The sequence below is a fragment of the Staurois parvus genome, unplaced genomic scaffold (assembly GCF_062004578.1).
Source record: "Staurois parvus isolate SC_StPar_1 unplaced genomic scaffold, SC_StPar_1.0 ptg000090l, whole genome shotgun sequence".
Taxonomy (NCBI): Eukaryota; Metazoa; Chordata; class Amphibia; order Anura; family Ranidae; genus Staurois; species Staurois parvus.
In genome coordinates, this window is record NW_028317886.1 from 3,420,284 (window position 1) to 3,436,060 (window position 15,777).

The 15,777-nt window shown below is 41.7% G+C and overlaps 1 protein-coding gene across 2 annotated transcripts in view; it reads left to right on the forward strand.

The window, feature by feature from the left end:
* TMEM192 (transmembrane protein 192) overlaps nucleotides 1-15,777 on the forward strand; it is a 79,821-nt gene that overhangs the window by 35,600 nt on the left and 28,444 nt on the right. For both annotated transcript variants that reach the window (XM_089670362.1, XM_089670363.1), the window contains exon 4: nucleotides 9,106-9,237. In XM_089670362.1, coding sequence (XP_089526488.1) covers nucleotides 9,106-9,237 — 132 coding nt within the window. The remainder of the gene's footprint in view (nucleotides 1-9,105; nucleotides 9,238-15,777) is intronic.

Here is a 15,777-nt window from a genome sequence, read left to right on the forward strand (position 1 = left end):
CTTTTTGACAAAAATATTAAATGCATTTTTTTGCTGGTAAAAAAATGTGCATTTATTATTTTTGTCCAAAGCAGCCTGTAAAGCATTGCATCAACTAGCATCAGTAGATTGCTGATGCCATGCACATCTCCTACAGACCTGTCAGAATATCTGCTTGCTGTACAGGATGTATGGTCAAGTGGATAGTCTGACAGGAAGCTTCAATGAACTACCGTGGCGCTCCACAGCGCTGTGGTAGTACATTGAAAACTACAAGCCCACAGCCGCTAAGGCTGTCGGGACTTGCAGTTCATTCATTCATGGGAGTCCATGAATGAATGATGCGGCCTTGTGGGCGCTGTTTTCAAATCTGACAGTGCATGGAAACTTCTTCCCTCACTATCTGTCAGAGGGGAGGGGGGGAAGGCAGGCACAGCTGTAGCTATGGGTGGAACATGTAACATGTTTCCAAAGGTGAACCTGTAAATACACAGTTGAACCCATAGGTTTTCTGTGGGTTTTTTTTTTTTTTCAAATGTTAAGAATAAATAAAAATAATTTTATATATATATATATATATATATATATATATATATAATTATTATACAGTATTTATAAAGCGCCAATAGTTCGCTCAGCGCTGTACATTACAAAGGGGGACAGAACATGTGACAGAACAATACCAATACAATGCAAAACATGAGGGGATCGAGGGCCCTGCTCTTTCAAGCTTACAATCTAGGAGGGAGGGGATGGTGGCACAGGAGGAGATAGCTGTGGGGGATGGAGTGGTAGGAAGAGTGGAGGAGGTCGGCAAGTTAGCAGGGGGTGGGGTAGGCTTCCCTGAAGAGATGGGTTTTCAGGGTGCGCCTAAAGGAGAGGAGAGTAGGTGATAATCTGATGGGTTGGGGCAGGGAGTTCCAGAGGATGAGTGACACCCTGGAGAAGTCCTGGAGGCGGGCATGGGAGGAGGAGACCAGGGAACTAGAGAGAAGGAGGTCTTGTGAGGAGCGGAGTGTGCGTGCTGGGCGGTACTTGGATATTAGGTTAGTGATGTAGTTCGGGGCAGTATGGTGGACAGCTTTGTACGTCAGCGTTAGGATTTTGAATTTGATCCGTTGCGCAATCGGAAGCCAGTGGAGGGATTGGCAGAGGGGGGTGGCGGAAACGGAGCGGTTGGAAAGGTGAATGAGTCTGGCAGCCGTATTCAGGATGGACTGAAGCGGGGATAGCCAGCGGCGAGGCAGGCCAGTGAGGAGGGAGTTGCAGTAGTCGAGTCGTGATATGATGAGGGAGTGGATGAGCTGTTTAGTGGTTTCTGGAGTTAGGAACGTGCGGATTTTGGCGATGTTGCGGAGGTGGAGTCTGCACGAGTTTGTTAAAGAGTGGACTTGGGGCTGGAAGGATAGGTTGGAGTCCAAAATGACACCAAGTACTCTGGCCTGCGGGGCGGGTTTGATGGTGGCGTTGTTGGACATGATGGAGAAGTCAATGGGGGGTGGTGTCCGGGCTGGAGGGAAGACAAGAAACTCGGTTTTGGAGAGGTTCAGTTTAAGGAAGTGGAGCGACATCCAGTCTGATATGTCGCTCAACAGGTGTGTGATTCGGGCGGAGACCGAGGGGGTGAGGTGGGGGGTTGAGAGATAGATTTGTGTGTCGTCGGCATAGAGGTGGTAGTTGAATATATATATTTTAGTATAATAAATCGCCAGTAGGCTGTCCTCACCCAAGCTACCCACAGGTTATGACCTACCTAGCACCCCAGAACCTACTGTGGAGCATGGAATTTTCAAGCTTGTAGTCTCAAAACCTTTGGCACTGTTTTTGGAACAGCTCAGTTTTCAGGTAACCCTGACATCCATGAAGGCATCTACTTCCTTGTTCACATTTCCTTGATCATCCAAATAGGTGGCTAATAAGTCAGTTACAATGAGCAGACAGGAGGTGGTAGGAAAGATGTTAAAGGTTCCATATTCTTTGAAGAGTGTTTGCATGGTATATATGTTTCTGTAACATTTCAAGGCTCCTTTTACCTTTGCTGGTGTTCAGAAAAGTCCTCAACGACCCACTTATACTTTTCTTTCCTATGCACTCTTGCTGCTCCATTTCCCTGCCTGTGCAGGGAATCAAATTCTGTAAGCTCCATATAGGATGGTGTCAGGGTTTACAAAAGGTTGGTGACATCACCCCTTTCCCTTACGTGACAGTGTTTGAGCCTGGTGATTAGCCACTCAAGGCTCAGCACCACATCCTCAGTGAAGATTACATACTTCAGCAAAGGATATAAGTGAGTCATGGGTTGGGCTCTCAAGAGACTTGGTTGCTTTGCCCTGATTGACGAGGCAATCAAGTTTTCAGATTTACAGGTCAAACATTAAACTGTTCTCCAGCCTTACCTTACCTTCTGCACAGTTGTACATGCTACTTTCCTGTAATGAAATTGCTTACTCTGATTTCATTGCACACTGAGCTTTTAACAGTGTGCATACGAAGCTGCAGTAAGTTTGTTAGAGTCAACCTTATTTCCTGTTTGAAGGACAGCTAGCATCATCCAGCTCTTTCCTGCCTAATCTTACCGTTAGACATGTGCGTTTTTTTATTTTGATTAGTTTTCTTGGACAAAAATTTCATTCTTGGAGATGCGGATGTATACGAATCTCCCAATGGACATTAGTAATGAATGTCAATGAATCTGAAAAAAGTTATAACAAAATTAATAAATGTAGTTGTTTCATTCAGATGATGTCACCTGATGCAATAGTAGTTCAAACCCATGACAAAATGAATTGAATTAACAAATTTGTTCGCTAATTTGATTAACAAATGGTTTCGAATTTTGTTCCAATCAGCTCATGCGATTTCTCTTGGTGGGTTGGACTAGCGTCCAAATAGATCAAATCCTTCCAATTGGAATCTGTCTGATTTGATAATCTATCAAATGTGTATAGGAATCTTCTGGGAAAAACTGCTCAATTTTTTTTAATCCACCCAGACCAACAAATAAATGAAACTAATTCCGACGACACAAAACAAATTCCACAAGTTCAGTTTAAAAAGTATAATGAATCTAAATTCTTCAATGAACGACTGCTACCAAAACGAAAATTTTCCATGTGCACATGTCTTCTTATTGTCCCTGGCCTGCCCTTTTCATTAATTGGATTTCAGTTCCTTGAATTAGTGTTGGCTCAGCATACCACGTGGGCACTACCTAGGACAATCTGAGAGGATCCACTGAAGGCCAAATAAAAGCAGATGAAAATCCAGCTGCAAGGATGACCTTTTTCCTAACAATGAGGTATAACGTATTGACATGATACAGTGCTACACTTGTATCAGAAAATATTAGGCTGAAGAGTCGAGGCTTACATTGTGAATGCTCATTGGAAAGTTACATTGTTATTGGAACCTAATAATATACAGTTAACTCATAGCAAGATTTACATGTAATCATTGCCCTCCACCTTAAAATTGGACTCTGCATCTCCTGTGTTTCCAGATGTCCACTATCCTTGTCAGTGTACAGAAGTACTTTTTCAATTAGGTCGCCTGATTACCATAAGAGTGTCCAGTGTGTACCAAGGTAACACTACTTCATGGATATTTTGTTCATGCATTTTCAGCTTAACAAATGTAAAACCTAGAAAAACAATCTTGCCTACAGTCCTAAAATGTCTTCTTTTGTTTTTTACTGATGCATATATTAACATAACAATCCCTTGTTATTATGGTGGAATGCAGTGAGGTTGTACAGGAGCCAGCCAATGCAAATCTGTGGAGGATGCAGGCTACCTCTGCACAGTTGGAACCGGTTTTTAATTAGGAAAAAAAGAGTGTATGCGACATCTGGATCCAAATCTTGAATCCAAATACTGGCCAAACATGGGCTATCCAACAATTTTGTCTTTGCTGTGAGCTACCCAATCTACAGTGGTGATTGTCAACACACACATCCCAAATTTATATTCTCTGTAGAGAATTTGCATATGTATTGAATTAGGGTATATTCCCAGGCAAAATGTGTGTTGTTTTTTTTTGTTTTTTGGGGGGTTTTTTTTTTTCAGTTTGAAAAATGTATTCAAAGCTGTCAGTTTTTACATCTCTATTTTTGGTCCCTTTTTGGGGAGATTTCTCCTCTCTTCCAATCTCCGTGACATGTCACCAGGACAAGCAGTGGGATGGCAAATTTCAAGGCGGGACACAAACCGCATTAAAAGCGTGATTTCTTTTTTTTAAGAGTAGGGGAAGGATTGTACCTTCAGAACACCTTCTTGCAGTCTGAGTCCCTGTTGAAGTGGTTTACCTCGCTTCTTGTCTAGGTGAAAATTTTGAGATAATTTCCCTAGGGATGCAACAGATAGCGATTCAAACGTGAGAGAGGTTCTACTCCTGATCCACTTATAAATCTAATAGTTGTTGGAAGTGACTATCATGCAACTTTTGCAATGCTCTATAACACAGGCCTTCACTTTTTTTTTTTTTCATTGTTTGTTATTTGCGTTTATAAAAAAAATTACAAAAATTACCACCCACAGCAGTATAAAGATACAGCATTACAACAGTAAAGAAATAACAGCACTGTGGCTAGAAAAACACAGAAACAGGAACAGAATGCAATACACTTCTAGATGGCAAAATGGATGCAAGGTGAGGTTAGTCATTTTAGCAATTCAGTCGGTCCAGGGTTTTCAAAAGCTGGAAAGGTATCTGATCTGAGTGCCTGCATTTTTTTCTTGCAAGTGATGAAACTTGACTAGGTAATAGTTTTGGATGGATTAGGTGCCTGTTGTTGTCCTTGTTTCCAATGCTTAGTTATGGTAATTCTGTCTGCCAAAAAAATGTGAGTGACTATCACGTGGTAGCTAACTGGAAAGTCATCAATCTCCAGTCTTAATATGCTCAACATGTCCTATAACTTGGTGAGGCTTTCCAAATTGCCAGATATTGTGTCTAAGCATCTCATAGGTTCATTGTGAAATTTTTCATTTTTTTATATATGAATAAAAAAACTGCACATAAGGTACATTTTAGCTAACTAACTGGGATATTCAATCAGCGATGAGCATGCAACCCCATTCACTCCTCCTAGAGATCAGTTTCTTTCGTTGTGTGTGTTTTTTTTTTTTTGTTTTTTTTTGGATCTGATGATCAACTTAAGTCTCTAAAAAAAAAAAAAAATGTAGGTTGACAGATACTTTTTAAATTTTATCTAGATTTTCTTTTTTAAACATACGGTATTGAAAAGCTGCTGAGTGCTCCCCATTTAGGCTCAATAATACACACAGACTTGCTTCTCTTCTGTTTAAGGAGGCCATGTATATATTTTGTTCAGCCTACATGTAGGCAGGTGCAGGTTAACTGGTGTCCTGTAGATACATTATATTGCCAAAAGTATTGGGACACTTGCCTTTTACATGCCCATGAACCTTAATGGCATCCCAGTCTTAGTCTGTAGGATTCAATATGGAGCTGGCCCACGCTTTACAGCTATAATAGCTTCAACTCTTTTGCGAAGGCTGTCCACAAGGTCTAGAAGTGTGTCTATGGGAATGTTTGACCATCCTTCCAGAAACGCATTTGTGATGTCAGGAACTGATGTCGGACGAGAAGGCCTGGCTTGTAATCTCCACTCAAAGGTGTTCTATCGGGTTGAATTCACCCCAAATTCACTTGTTCATGTCTTTATGGTCCTTGCTTTGTGTGCTGGTGCAGGAACAGGAAGGGGTCATCTCCAAATTGTTTCCACAAAATTGGGAGTAGGAAATTGTACAAAATGTGTTTTGGTATGCTAACACCCTAAGAGTTCCCTTCACTGGAACTAAGGGGCCAAGCCTAACCCTGAAAAACAACCCCACACCATAATCCCCCCCCCCCCCCCCCAACAAACTTTACACTTGACACAATGCAGTCAGGTAAGTACCGCCCTCCTGGCAACCGCCAAACCCAGACACATCCCATCGGATTGACAGACAGAGAAGCATGATTTGTCACTTCAGAGTACACGTGTCCAGTGGTCTAGAGTCCAGTGGTGGAATGCTTTACACCACTGCATCCGGCACTTTGCATTGCACTTAGTGATATATGGCTTGGATGCAGCTACTCGGCCATGGACACCCATTCCATGAAGCTCTCTGCACACTGTTGTGCTAATCTGAAGGCCACAGGAAGTTTGGAGGTCTTTAGCTTTTGACTCTGCAGACAGTTGGCAACTTCTGTGTACTGTGCGCTTCAGCATACACTGACCCCGCTATGTCATTTTAGTCAGGATTGGAATTTTTGCACAGGTTGGAACCTATCATGGTACCACACTCGAATTTACTGAGCTCCTGACAGCGACTCATTCTAGATGCTTGATTTGTGGCCATGGAGGTGATTGGAACACCTGAATCCAATGATTTGGCGGCATGTCCCAATACTTTTGGCAGTATGGGACCTTATAAATAAGGGTATCTTCATCATTTGGGCACACCTGGAGTGAGCGATAGGTCAGGGACAGAGACCCGGCTTGTTGGGGAAAGCAAATACTCCAGGGAAAAGTTTCTGGCAAATGGGGTCAGTCCAGGGACAATGCTGGAATCTTGGCCTACAGGCAACATTCTGGTGTCTGGATCAGGAATGTGGGTAGCTTCCTGGCAGCACAGTTGTCATCTCTGTGCACCAATAAGATCACCGCTCCAGGTGAGCACACAGCTCTCCATACACCAGCAGATGTCGGTTCAATCCGTGATTGCAGCCATAGGAAGACAAGGATGAAAGGCTGATCGCACACCAATGATGTAATGGATAAATTAAGTTTACTGAGGTCTCGAAAGCATAAAAAAATTCAAATATCACAGCTGCAAAACAAAGGACAGAGAACAGTTAACGTGTTTCACACGGAATGTGCTTGCTAATGAGTTATGAATAAGCACATTCTGCATGAAATGCGTTAACTGTCTTTTTTTGTTTGCATTTTTTTATGCTTTGAAGACCTCAGTAAAGATCATTTATTCACTGCAACTGCCTGTCCTAAGGTAATAAGACCCAAGCCTGGTGACACTGTGCAAACAATGTGTGTGTGTTTGTGTGTTTCTGATTTCACTCCAGGTTTTTTAATTATGGCCATTATTCATACTGCCGCAAGGTACGAAAAACATCAAAAACTGTGTATGTGTCTCCTTGATTGGGTACCTTGGCCCTAGGCCATGCCTACATACAGATTGAATGAAAATCGTCCAGCAAATTCCTCCATCTACTTTGCCTTCATCCACTCTGCCTAGTGCACACAGTTTTTTTGGCTGAACAGAAAAAAACTGAGGCGCATGCTGTACTAACTATGCGATGTTAGTACAGCGATCTTCCTGCTTAGCTACTGTGTTGTGACAGGGGAACCACTTACCCCCCCCTTCCCACACACACACCAGAACACACTGATCAGCACTCGCAGCCATTGGCTGCAAGGAATGATCGATGCCAATCAGCTGCTTGTTTTCCAGCATGCCCGTTTTCACAGAAGCCGAATGTTAGGCTGGCTTCTATCGGACAGGCTGCTGTACACAATGGCTGAACATTGGCTGGTTTCTGTTGAACCGGCCAATATTTGACCCGTGTGTACCAGGCTTAACCACACAGATGGACAAATTTTACTTGCTGAGCTATTGTATTCTTACAGTTGGCACCTCCAGCTGTCAGAATATGCATACAGTTCCTGACGAAGTCACGTGTACGGTGACGCAACTCGTAGATACGCGGTGACGCAGCATCCGGTCTGCGGTGACGTACTTCCGGTACGGCCGCCATCTTGGCACACCCTGAACAGCCAGAAACCCATGCAGTACACCCATGCATGTGGTTTTGAATGGAGGACTGTGGATTTATTATGTGAGTGTATACCTTATATCTTTGAATAAAGCACCTTACTTTTGGCATATTACACTATGAGAGATTCTTCCTGTGCTTATATCATCTGGATGAGTGGTATACCTAGCTGAGACCAGGAACCAGTGCACCTTGAATACCTACCTAATCGGATGAGAGGTCCACGGGAGGCTTGCTGAGGTTACCTGCCGGTGTTGGAATAAGATCCTGCAGCGATCTTAAAAGCGTGTAGGCCCATTGGGCCGCAGAGTGGAGGTGAGGGGGCAATTTAGCCACAGGTGGAGAGTCACACACAGTCACTAGAAGTTACTTGTGTGATCACTTGCATTGCATGAATTTGTTCAGAGTTGAGCACCATCATCTACTATCTATTAACTTTTTGTATCCACCTTGGTTATTTCCCATCAATTTTTCACTTATCGTGTTAGAGTGGGAGTGAAGGGGGCCACATGTACTGTGATTTATTCCGTGTATGAACACAAATATAGGTCACCTAATTATATTGTTTTTGCATATACTAAGAGCACGTGTGGCATATATACTGTAAGTTATTCATATTTGCACTTTGATTTATTGATGTTACCGAGTTTTTACAGCGCTGCACTGTCTTTTATATATTTAATATGCATACAGTGCCTTCATCTGATTGGATGCAGGTGCTGTTTGCCTGACAGTTTCCCAGCAGACTGCTTCAGCAAAAGATGATTGAACAAGCGGTGTGGACAGGGCCATATACTGCATGAGTTTCTGCCAAGCCAGCAGGATTTGGCCAAAATTCAAACCGTGTATGGCCACTTTTACTTTGGCTCATGCTTTACTGTTGTCCTCTTTTGTGTATGTCTGTTTCTGTGGATGAAGTAAAAGCAGTTTCTCTCTTCTTGTCATGTAATTGTTTGAAGTCAAGCCCTTGTTTAGCTGGGATGCTCACTACATTGTTGGACATGCAGCCTGAACAGTTGACAGAGATTGTGTGCATTTGTGTATGTAAGAAAATATAGAATGTCGAGAGTAAATGTGAACGTCTCTTTGAAAATGTATTTTAGATAACATAAGATTCAAATTAGACCCTTACAAAATAGACAATATTGCTTTCTATTAGGACCCCTAGAAAACCGAATGCATGATAATGGTGACACATTGCATAGCTGTGAATTTGGAGACCCAATTTCTTTTTTTAAATGAGGTGTTCTGCTGATTGTCTATGTACAGTATTTCCCCAGAAGCCGTAATTGTACAGTCATCTATTTTACCTTTGTTCCTTTCTGTTAGGCAATGCGGCTGTCCTCCTGATTATCTCTGCCAAGGATTTCTTTAATGACAACAACCTCTATCTCTACCTTATCTGGAGTGTGCTGATCCTGGAGCTGATCCTAACTGTGATATTCCTGATAATGTATACAGGTGAGAAGGGGGGGTGGGGGGGGGGGGATGCTCAACCACACGACCTGCTTATACACATGCTCAATGTATGCAATGGAAATGTTTTCTAATGTGTTGGTTTTTAGAAGATAAATTCATATGATCCACTCACAGAGGTAACCAATAACAATTGTTTTTTTTTCTTAGAATGATTAGTTGGCATGGTGGATTGTAGAAATGTTGCTTGAGGGCACTACCCATGATAAAGTTACTTATATAGGTTGGCACTTGTTGAAAGTGTACCTACAACTCTATGTAGACACAACTTTGTATGTCTGGTCACATTTTTTTTTTCCACAATTTTCAAATAGCAATGTGAGTTTACTGTGATACAGTTAAGCTTGTACCATCTCTTATGCAACATCACACAGACTACATTTCTGTTCTGAAGCCAATACTTCTGGATCATAATGTTTTGTGGGTACCCCTAGCCCAGATGATGTTTCTAGACTGTTACAAAAGCAAACTAGCTTTGTAATATCCGCCCTTTATGCTACTGAGACTACCTGTTTGTGTTCAGAAAGTTGGTGGGGGAGGGGGATAGGAAGTGTTAACAATTGAAAGTAGATCATTAAAGTGTCTGTTTGCTCAGAACTCAAAATATCCAGGAGCATGCCAGGGAAGAATGCTGGTGGAATGTATATCCATTGGAGACCTTTAGAAACCATCCAAGTCATTGTACTTTCAGTAAGATAGCATTACACAATTTAAAGAATCTACCAAAGTATGGATACAATTGGTAGAGCTGGCCAGTATATACATGATGCTCTATTTTTTTTACTTTAGACACATTCCACCTTTCAGCTCCAACGTTTTGGCTTCTGTTCTGGAGGCTTTATCTCTTCCAATAGGCCTCAGCATTCTTTACTATCCCAGGAATGAAAAGTGTTTCCTCCCTTTTGACTGCAGGTTCTCTTTGATGTAGTTTTTGGCCCTCTTAGGCGTGTTATCTGTAAAGATATAGATTTCTTCTATTACTTTCTAACTATGTGTCCCTCAGGCTTATTTCAAAGGCCCAAAAGCAAGATTGCTGCATATGATGACAGATCTAGTGCAATGCCGTAATGTCCATTTAATAAAATCCCTCTATTCTATTCTACCCTTAGTTGACGATTCGTTTAGTTTTTTTTTTTTTTTTTTTGTGTGTTCAGACAATGCCAGACCTTTAAAACCTTGCTATGTATGATACATTAAAAGAAAACGCCCTATATAGTGTTGTGATTTAACTGCTGTATATGAAAGAATTTCCATTTGTTTTTTTTGTTTTTTTTATTGGCTGGTAATCAGGAATAATCCCATCATCGTCAGATCCTTTTGTCTGCTCAGGAGGTACTTGTACACTAATTGGCAAAAAAATAGTGCATTTTTACATTTTCATAGAGCAAGGGATATCATTTGCTCCGTGTTTAGAACAGCGAATTTTGGACAAACATTTAAAAATCGTGAATTTCTTATGTTTTATCTTTTTTACTTGTTGCCGTTTATTTACACCTTTTTGTATAATTGCATTGTAGAATAAAAAAAATGTTAATATCTATGGTGTCAGGTGCACAAATCTAATAATTTATGGACCTTTTGTCAGTGTGTAGGTGGCAATAAAGCCGGGTAGTAGGCACCCAAGAGGGAATGGCACACAGTGGTATGATATTTCAAGGGAGTATATTCTCAAGAACATTCCAAACACGGATTTATTACTAAAGCTGGAGAGTGCAAAATCAGGCTCACTTCCGCATAGAAACCAATCCGCTTCTAACCTTCGCTTGTTAAATTAAGCTTTGGCAACAAAACCTGGAAGATGATTGGTTTCTATGCAGAAGTGAGCCTGACTTTGCACTCTCCAGCTTTAGTAAATCCCACTGTAACAGAAGTCTATGGATAGGTTTCGACTCTCACTGATGATTAATGTAGTACTTGGGGAACAATGCTCGAGAACTGACAGCACCTGTCACAGGAGGTCACTGGTGGGCAATATGCAACAAGACCCTAGAAGCGGAAAAGTTCCCTACAGCCACAATAACAAACAGCCCCTATACTGTCCCCCCTCCTCTAGAACCTAGAACTCTCCCTATCCAGCAGGTTCCTGTCCCTATGCTAACCACATGCAAAATGCACATCAACTTTAGTGATCCAGTGCTTTTTATAAGCACTATTCTCAGTAAAAATGGTCATGGAAGTCATCTGGGGCAGCAGCGTCCAGTGGACAGCTGCTCACACACATGGAGGCCTAAGAGAAGCACGAGTGCCTCCCTGTTTTTCTCTTTTTTACAGCATGGTAGTTGTGGACAGTGGCACCAATGTCAGAAATTCAACCTACACTTGCCTTCAAGTGGGCCCAAAACTGTCTGCGTTCAGAAGTCTTTAGAACTGAGGGCAAGTATTGTCCACAGACAAAAGACAAATATTGGCCATCAGAAAAACAAAAAAAATGCTGTCTTATCGCAAAAAGTATATAGTGATTGCTTACCTAATTACATTTTTAGCATTGATTCTGAATGTTGGATTGTGCCTTCATTTGGTAAGAAGAATGATTGTGTACCTAGCAAGATGGAGTCATAATTGTGTGAATGTAAAAGGGAAAATTCTTACATGTTTGTATGGGGGAGAGCTCTTAAAAACCTTGTGGGAGTTACTAGAAACCTGTTAAGCATAGAAAAAAAAATGCATGGAAAACATTTAATTCCTTTCACAATGTAACAGGAATCAGCATGAACATCATCCAGACTCTTGGAAGCCTTTAATTCCCTTTACAATGCCAGGATTTACACTGTTCAACCTAACAACATATTGCTGCGTAGCTGTACACCATTTTACCTGCAGTAGTTGTGAGACTGTATGCATTTATCAATGTGACCATGTATTTGGTGTATTTCATTTTATATTTTTCTCATTGAGAATTTTCCACACATATATTAGCAGAAAAAAAGCTTGTTTATCTCTTTGAAAGCAAAAAAGAGTTCAATATTCTCCACAATCATATTCAATGACTGTCTTCTTGCAATATTTGCTAATTATTTTTCCAGCCATTTCAGCAATTAGGAAGATCAAAGGATATTTTCAGAGCCTAGATCAAACACTTTAGTCAGGCTATGTAATATCTAGAGGAGATGAAAAGGGGATGTTTGAGAAACATTTTTTTTCATGTGTTTGCCTAGTACCAGTTGACTTTTGTATGTTTTCTGGGCTATGTTATCCAAGCTGGAATATTATCCTAATACAGTTAGGTGGCATGAACCATAAGTCTTCCTGTAAATATGCTACATCATGCTGTTTAATGGAGTTGAAATGTTGCTGCTTTCACTATATGTAGTTTACCAGTTATTCAGTTTATACAGAAGCAATGGTAATAAGACTGGAATCCAAAGTCTAGTGTCCAGATTGTGTGAACATCTCTTTTCACAGAAATCATGTGTCCAAAAGCCTAGGTATTGGCTATGTTACCAGCACTAGTAGCAACCAGGAGCATATGTGTGTGTGTGTGTGTGTGTGTGTGTGTGTGTGTATATATATATATATATATATATATATATATATATTTTTTTTTATAACCCTTTAAGAATTCTCTCTTATCAGTCCCAGAAGAACTAATCACATAGCTTTACTATAACATTTAAATATAATCTAGGTTCACATTATTGGATTTTGTGGGCCTAGCTGGCCTAAAATTTAGTTTCTGTAGTAATTTTGGTCTTTGATAATTTGTGATTCTCTGATCCATGATACCAGCATCTTGTTTAAAATAAAATTTGGCCAGGCTGCAACCGCTCTGATGACCCTCACACAAGAATACTTAAACAATTCCCTTGTAGTATACCCTTGTAGTAACCCCCCACTCTAAAGATTAAATGATCATCGAGTCTAGGGGGTACAGGAAAAGGTTGCATTACTTACATATTTCTCTGGCTGGCTCCATAATGCTCTTATTTTCTTTGAAGAGCTATTAACACCAAGAGTAGCTTGAAGAGGAGGGGAGAGGGGAATCTGTTGCACCTCCTGGAGGGAGCCTGCTAGAACAAGGAAAACAGTAGGTCATACAACCTCTTGTGCTACCCTCTTGTTATTAATGCGCATCACCTAATATGGTGTTGGGTGTTGGACTGCCTTTTGGCATTCAAGCTGGCCAAAATTATCCTAGGAAATGACAAATATAAGTCTTGGATGGTGGATAATGGAATCTGATACCACACTTAATGCAAAAATTATTCCAGTTCTTGCAGAGATACCGGAGGTGTAAAACAAACCAAAATTCCCCAAAATTGACCAAAGCAGCACTATATTGAGGTCCAGCGACTGCGGTGCCCAGGGAAGGTGCGAGACTTTGTCTACATGCTCATCAAGACATGATTTTTTTTTTTTTTTTTTAAAGTCATTATTTTCAGACAAAAATTGTCATGTACGAAAACAGAAAAACAATGCCAGACATAAGGTTACATAACAAAGTTATCATGGCTGATGGCAAGCAATAAGCTAGATACAGGCATCAGTGTGAAAACCTCTACAGAGGATAACGTAGATATCAGCTGGGACCAGACTTGGCCTGGGACCAGACTATGGCAGGTGCAAGTCCGAGGTGAATTGGGGGAATCTGGGTCCCCCAATTTATACGCAGAGGCCACCCGACTCACAGGCTGAGATGGGCCAGGAGTGTATGGCACCTACTCAGAGCATTGTGGTCTGCCCTTTGTGGTTAATACCACCAAGGCGGTTCAGAAAGGGCGTCTGACCATGATACAAGGCAGAAATCCCTCTGCCATTATATGGCATATGCTGCAATAGGTACCAGATTTGATATGATTTCAGATACCATATAGATTCAAGTACATAGGAGTGCATGAAAAAAATGGCCTGGGTGTAATAGGTTAGGTGGGGTCACAACACCCCAACCATTCAAGGTCGGGAAGGCCCTGGAGAAGCAGGTTGCAAAGCTCTCTGGGGCCCCTGAAGTGTAATAGATCCATGTGGCCTAGATGGAATAAAACTTGCTGTATCGGTCCTTGCAGGTGGCATTCCATTCCTCCATCACATTATTCACCAGCTTAATCCACTCGGCTCAGACAGGAACCTGAGGCTTTTTCCAATACAGTGGGCTCACATGGCTTGCTGCGTTCAATAGATTTGAGAGAATACTTTTCCTATAATGGCTAAGAGGAATGTAGTGCACAAGAAGTAGAAACCTGTATGGGAGAGTCAGGAACATCCATGTCAAGGATCAGTTTAATTTGAGTTTTGAGCGAACTATTGGCGCTTTATAAATACTGTATAATAATAATAATCTATATCTTACCAAAAGGGATTTAGCTTTGGGCACTCCCACCAAATATGGAGAAAGGTACTATGGCCACAATCTCTCCAGCACATGCCTGATAGGAAGGGGTATATCTTAGCAAGTTTGGAGGGGACGCAATACCAGCGAATGAGCAGTATAAAGCTGTTTTCTTACATCTTTGTAGCAACTGAACTCGTATGGGTTAAGTGGTACAGGTGGTCAAGTTGAGTTTCTGAAAAGTGATACTCCAAGTCTCTCTCCCATTCCCACACATACAATGGTTTCCCAGCCAGTTCCTCGGACTGAAGCAGTTTGTACAACACCAAAAGTGAATGTAGAACTGGGGCATTCCTCATGCAAACTTTCCCAAACTGCATCAAGGTAGAAGGTGGGTGGATTTTGGGTGATAGGACTGTGAACAAAATCATGGAGCTGTCTATATCGCCAGATATCCGTTGGGAAGCGCCCATATTGCTCTCGTCACATGTCCAGGGAAAGTAAACCTTGTTCCTGCACCAACCTACCACATCATACTTCTACATCATACGACTTGAAGATGGAGAAATGTTCTCCAGGTTCAAACCAGGGGAGGCTTCCTAAAAGGGCGAGGGGGTGGGAACCAAAGGTGACAACTGCCCATCAAACCAAGATTTGACAACACCAACTGTGTGAATCAGAGATATCGTCTTGGGAAATGGTGTGGTCTTTGGGAAGCAATGTCTGCACCATGTGGGGCACATGGTCAGCCAAAATTTGTACATAGTCACTGGCAGTACCTTTCAGGGTGATAATAGGGCCTGCAGAATACCAAGATATGGCTGCCCTTACCATGATTGTGCCGCCACCATGCTCTATGGTTTACACAAGACAGTCCTGGTCATAAGCTTGGGGTGGTGTTTCCCACACACCAACACCGCCGGTGTTTGGGAACAACATGAAGCTCGATTCATCAGACCATATTACAGTTTTCCATTGATCGATGGTCCACGATTTATGGTTGTTGCACCACTTTCTCCTCTTCTGAGCATTAATATCGGTCACTAGTGGTTTGGCAAGTGCAGCTCGCCCATGATTGTTTTGCTTATGGAGTTCCCTCCGCACAATTTTTGTGGACACAGGCTTTGGAAGACTAAATCTGAGCTCTGCAGTCACTTTTGCAGCAGTTTTTTTTTTTTTGTTATCCCGTGTCACAATCCTGTGCAGTGTCCTTCTGTCTCCTTCAGTCAGTTGACCACACTTATGCTAATCAGACGACGTTT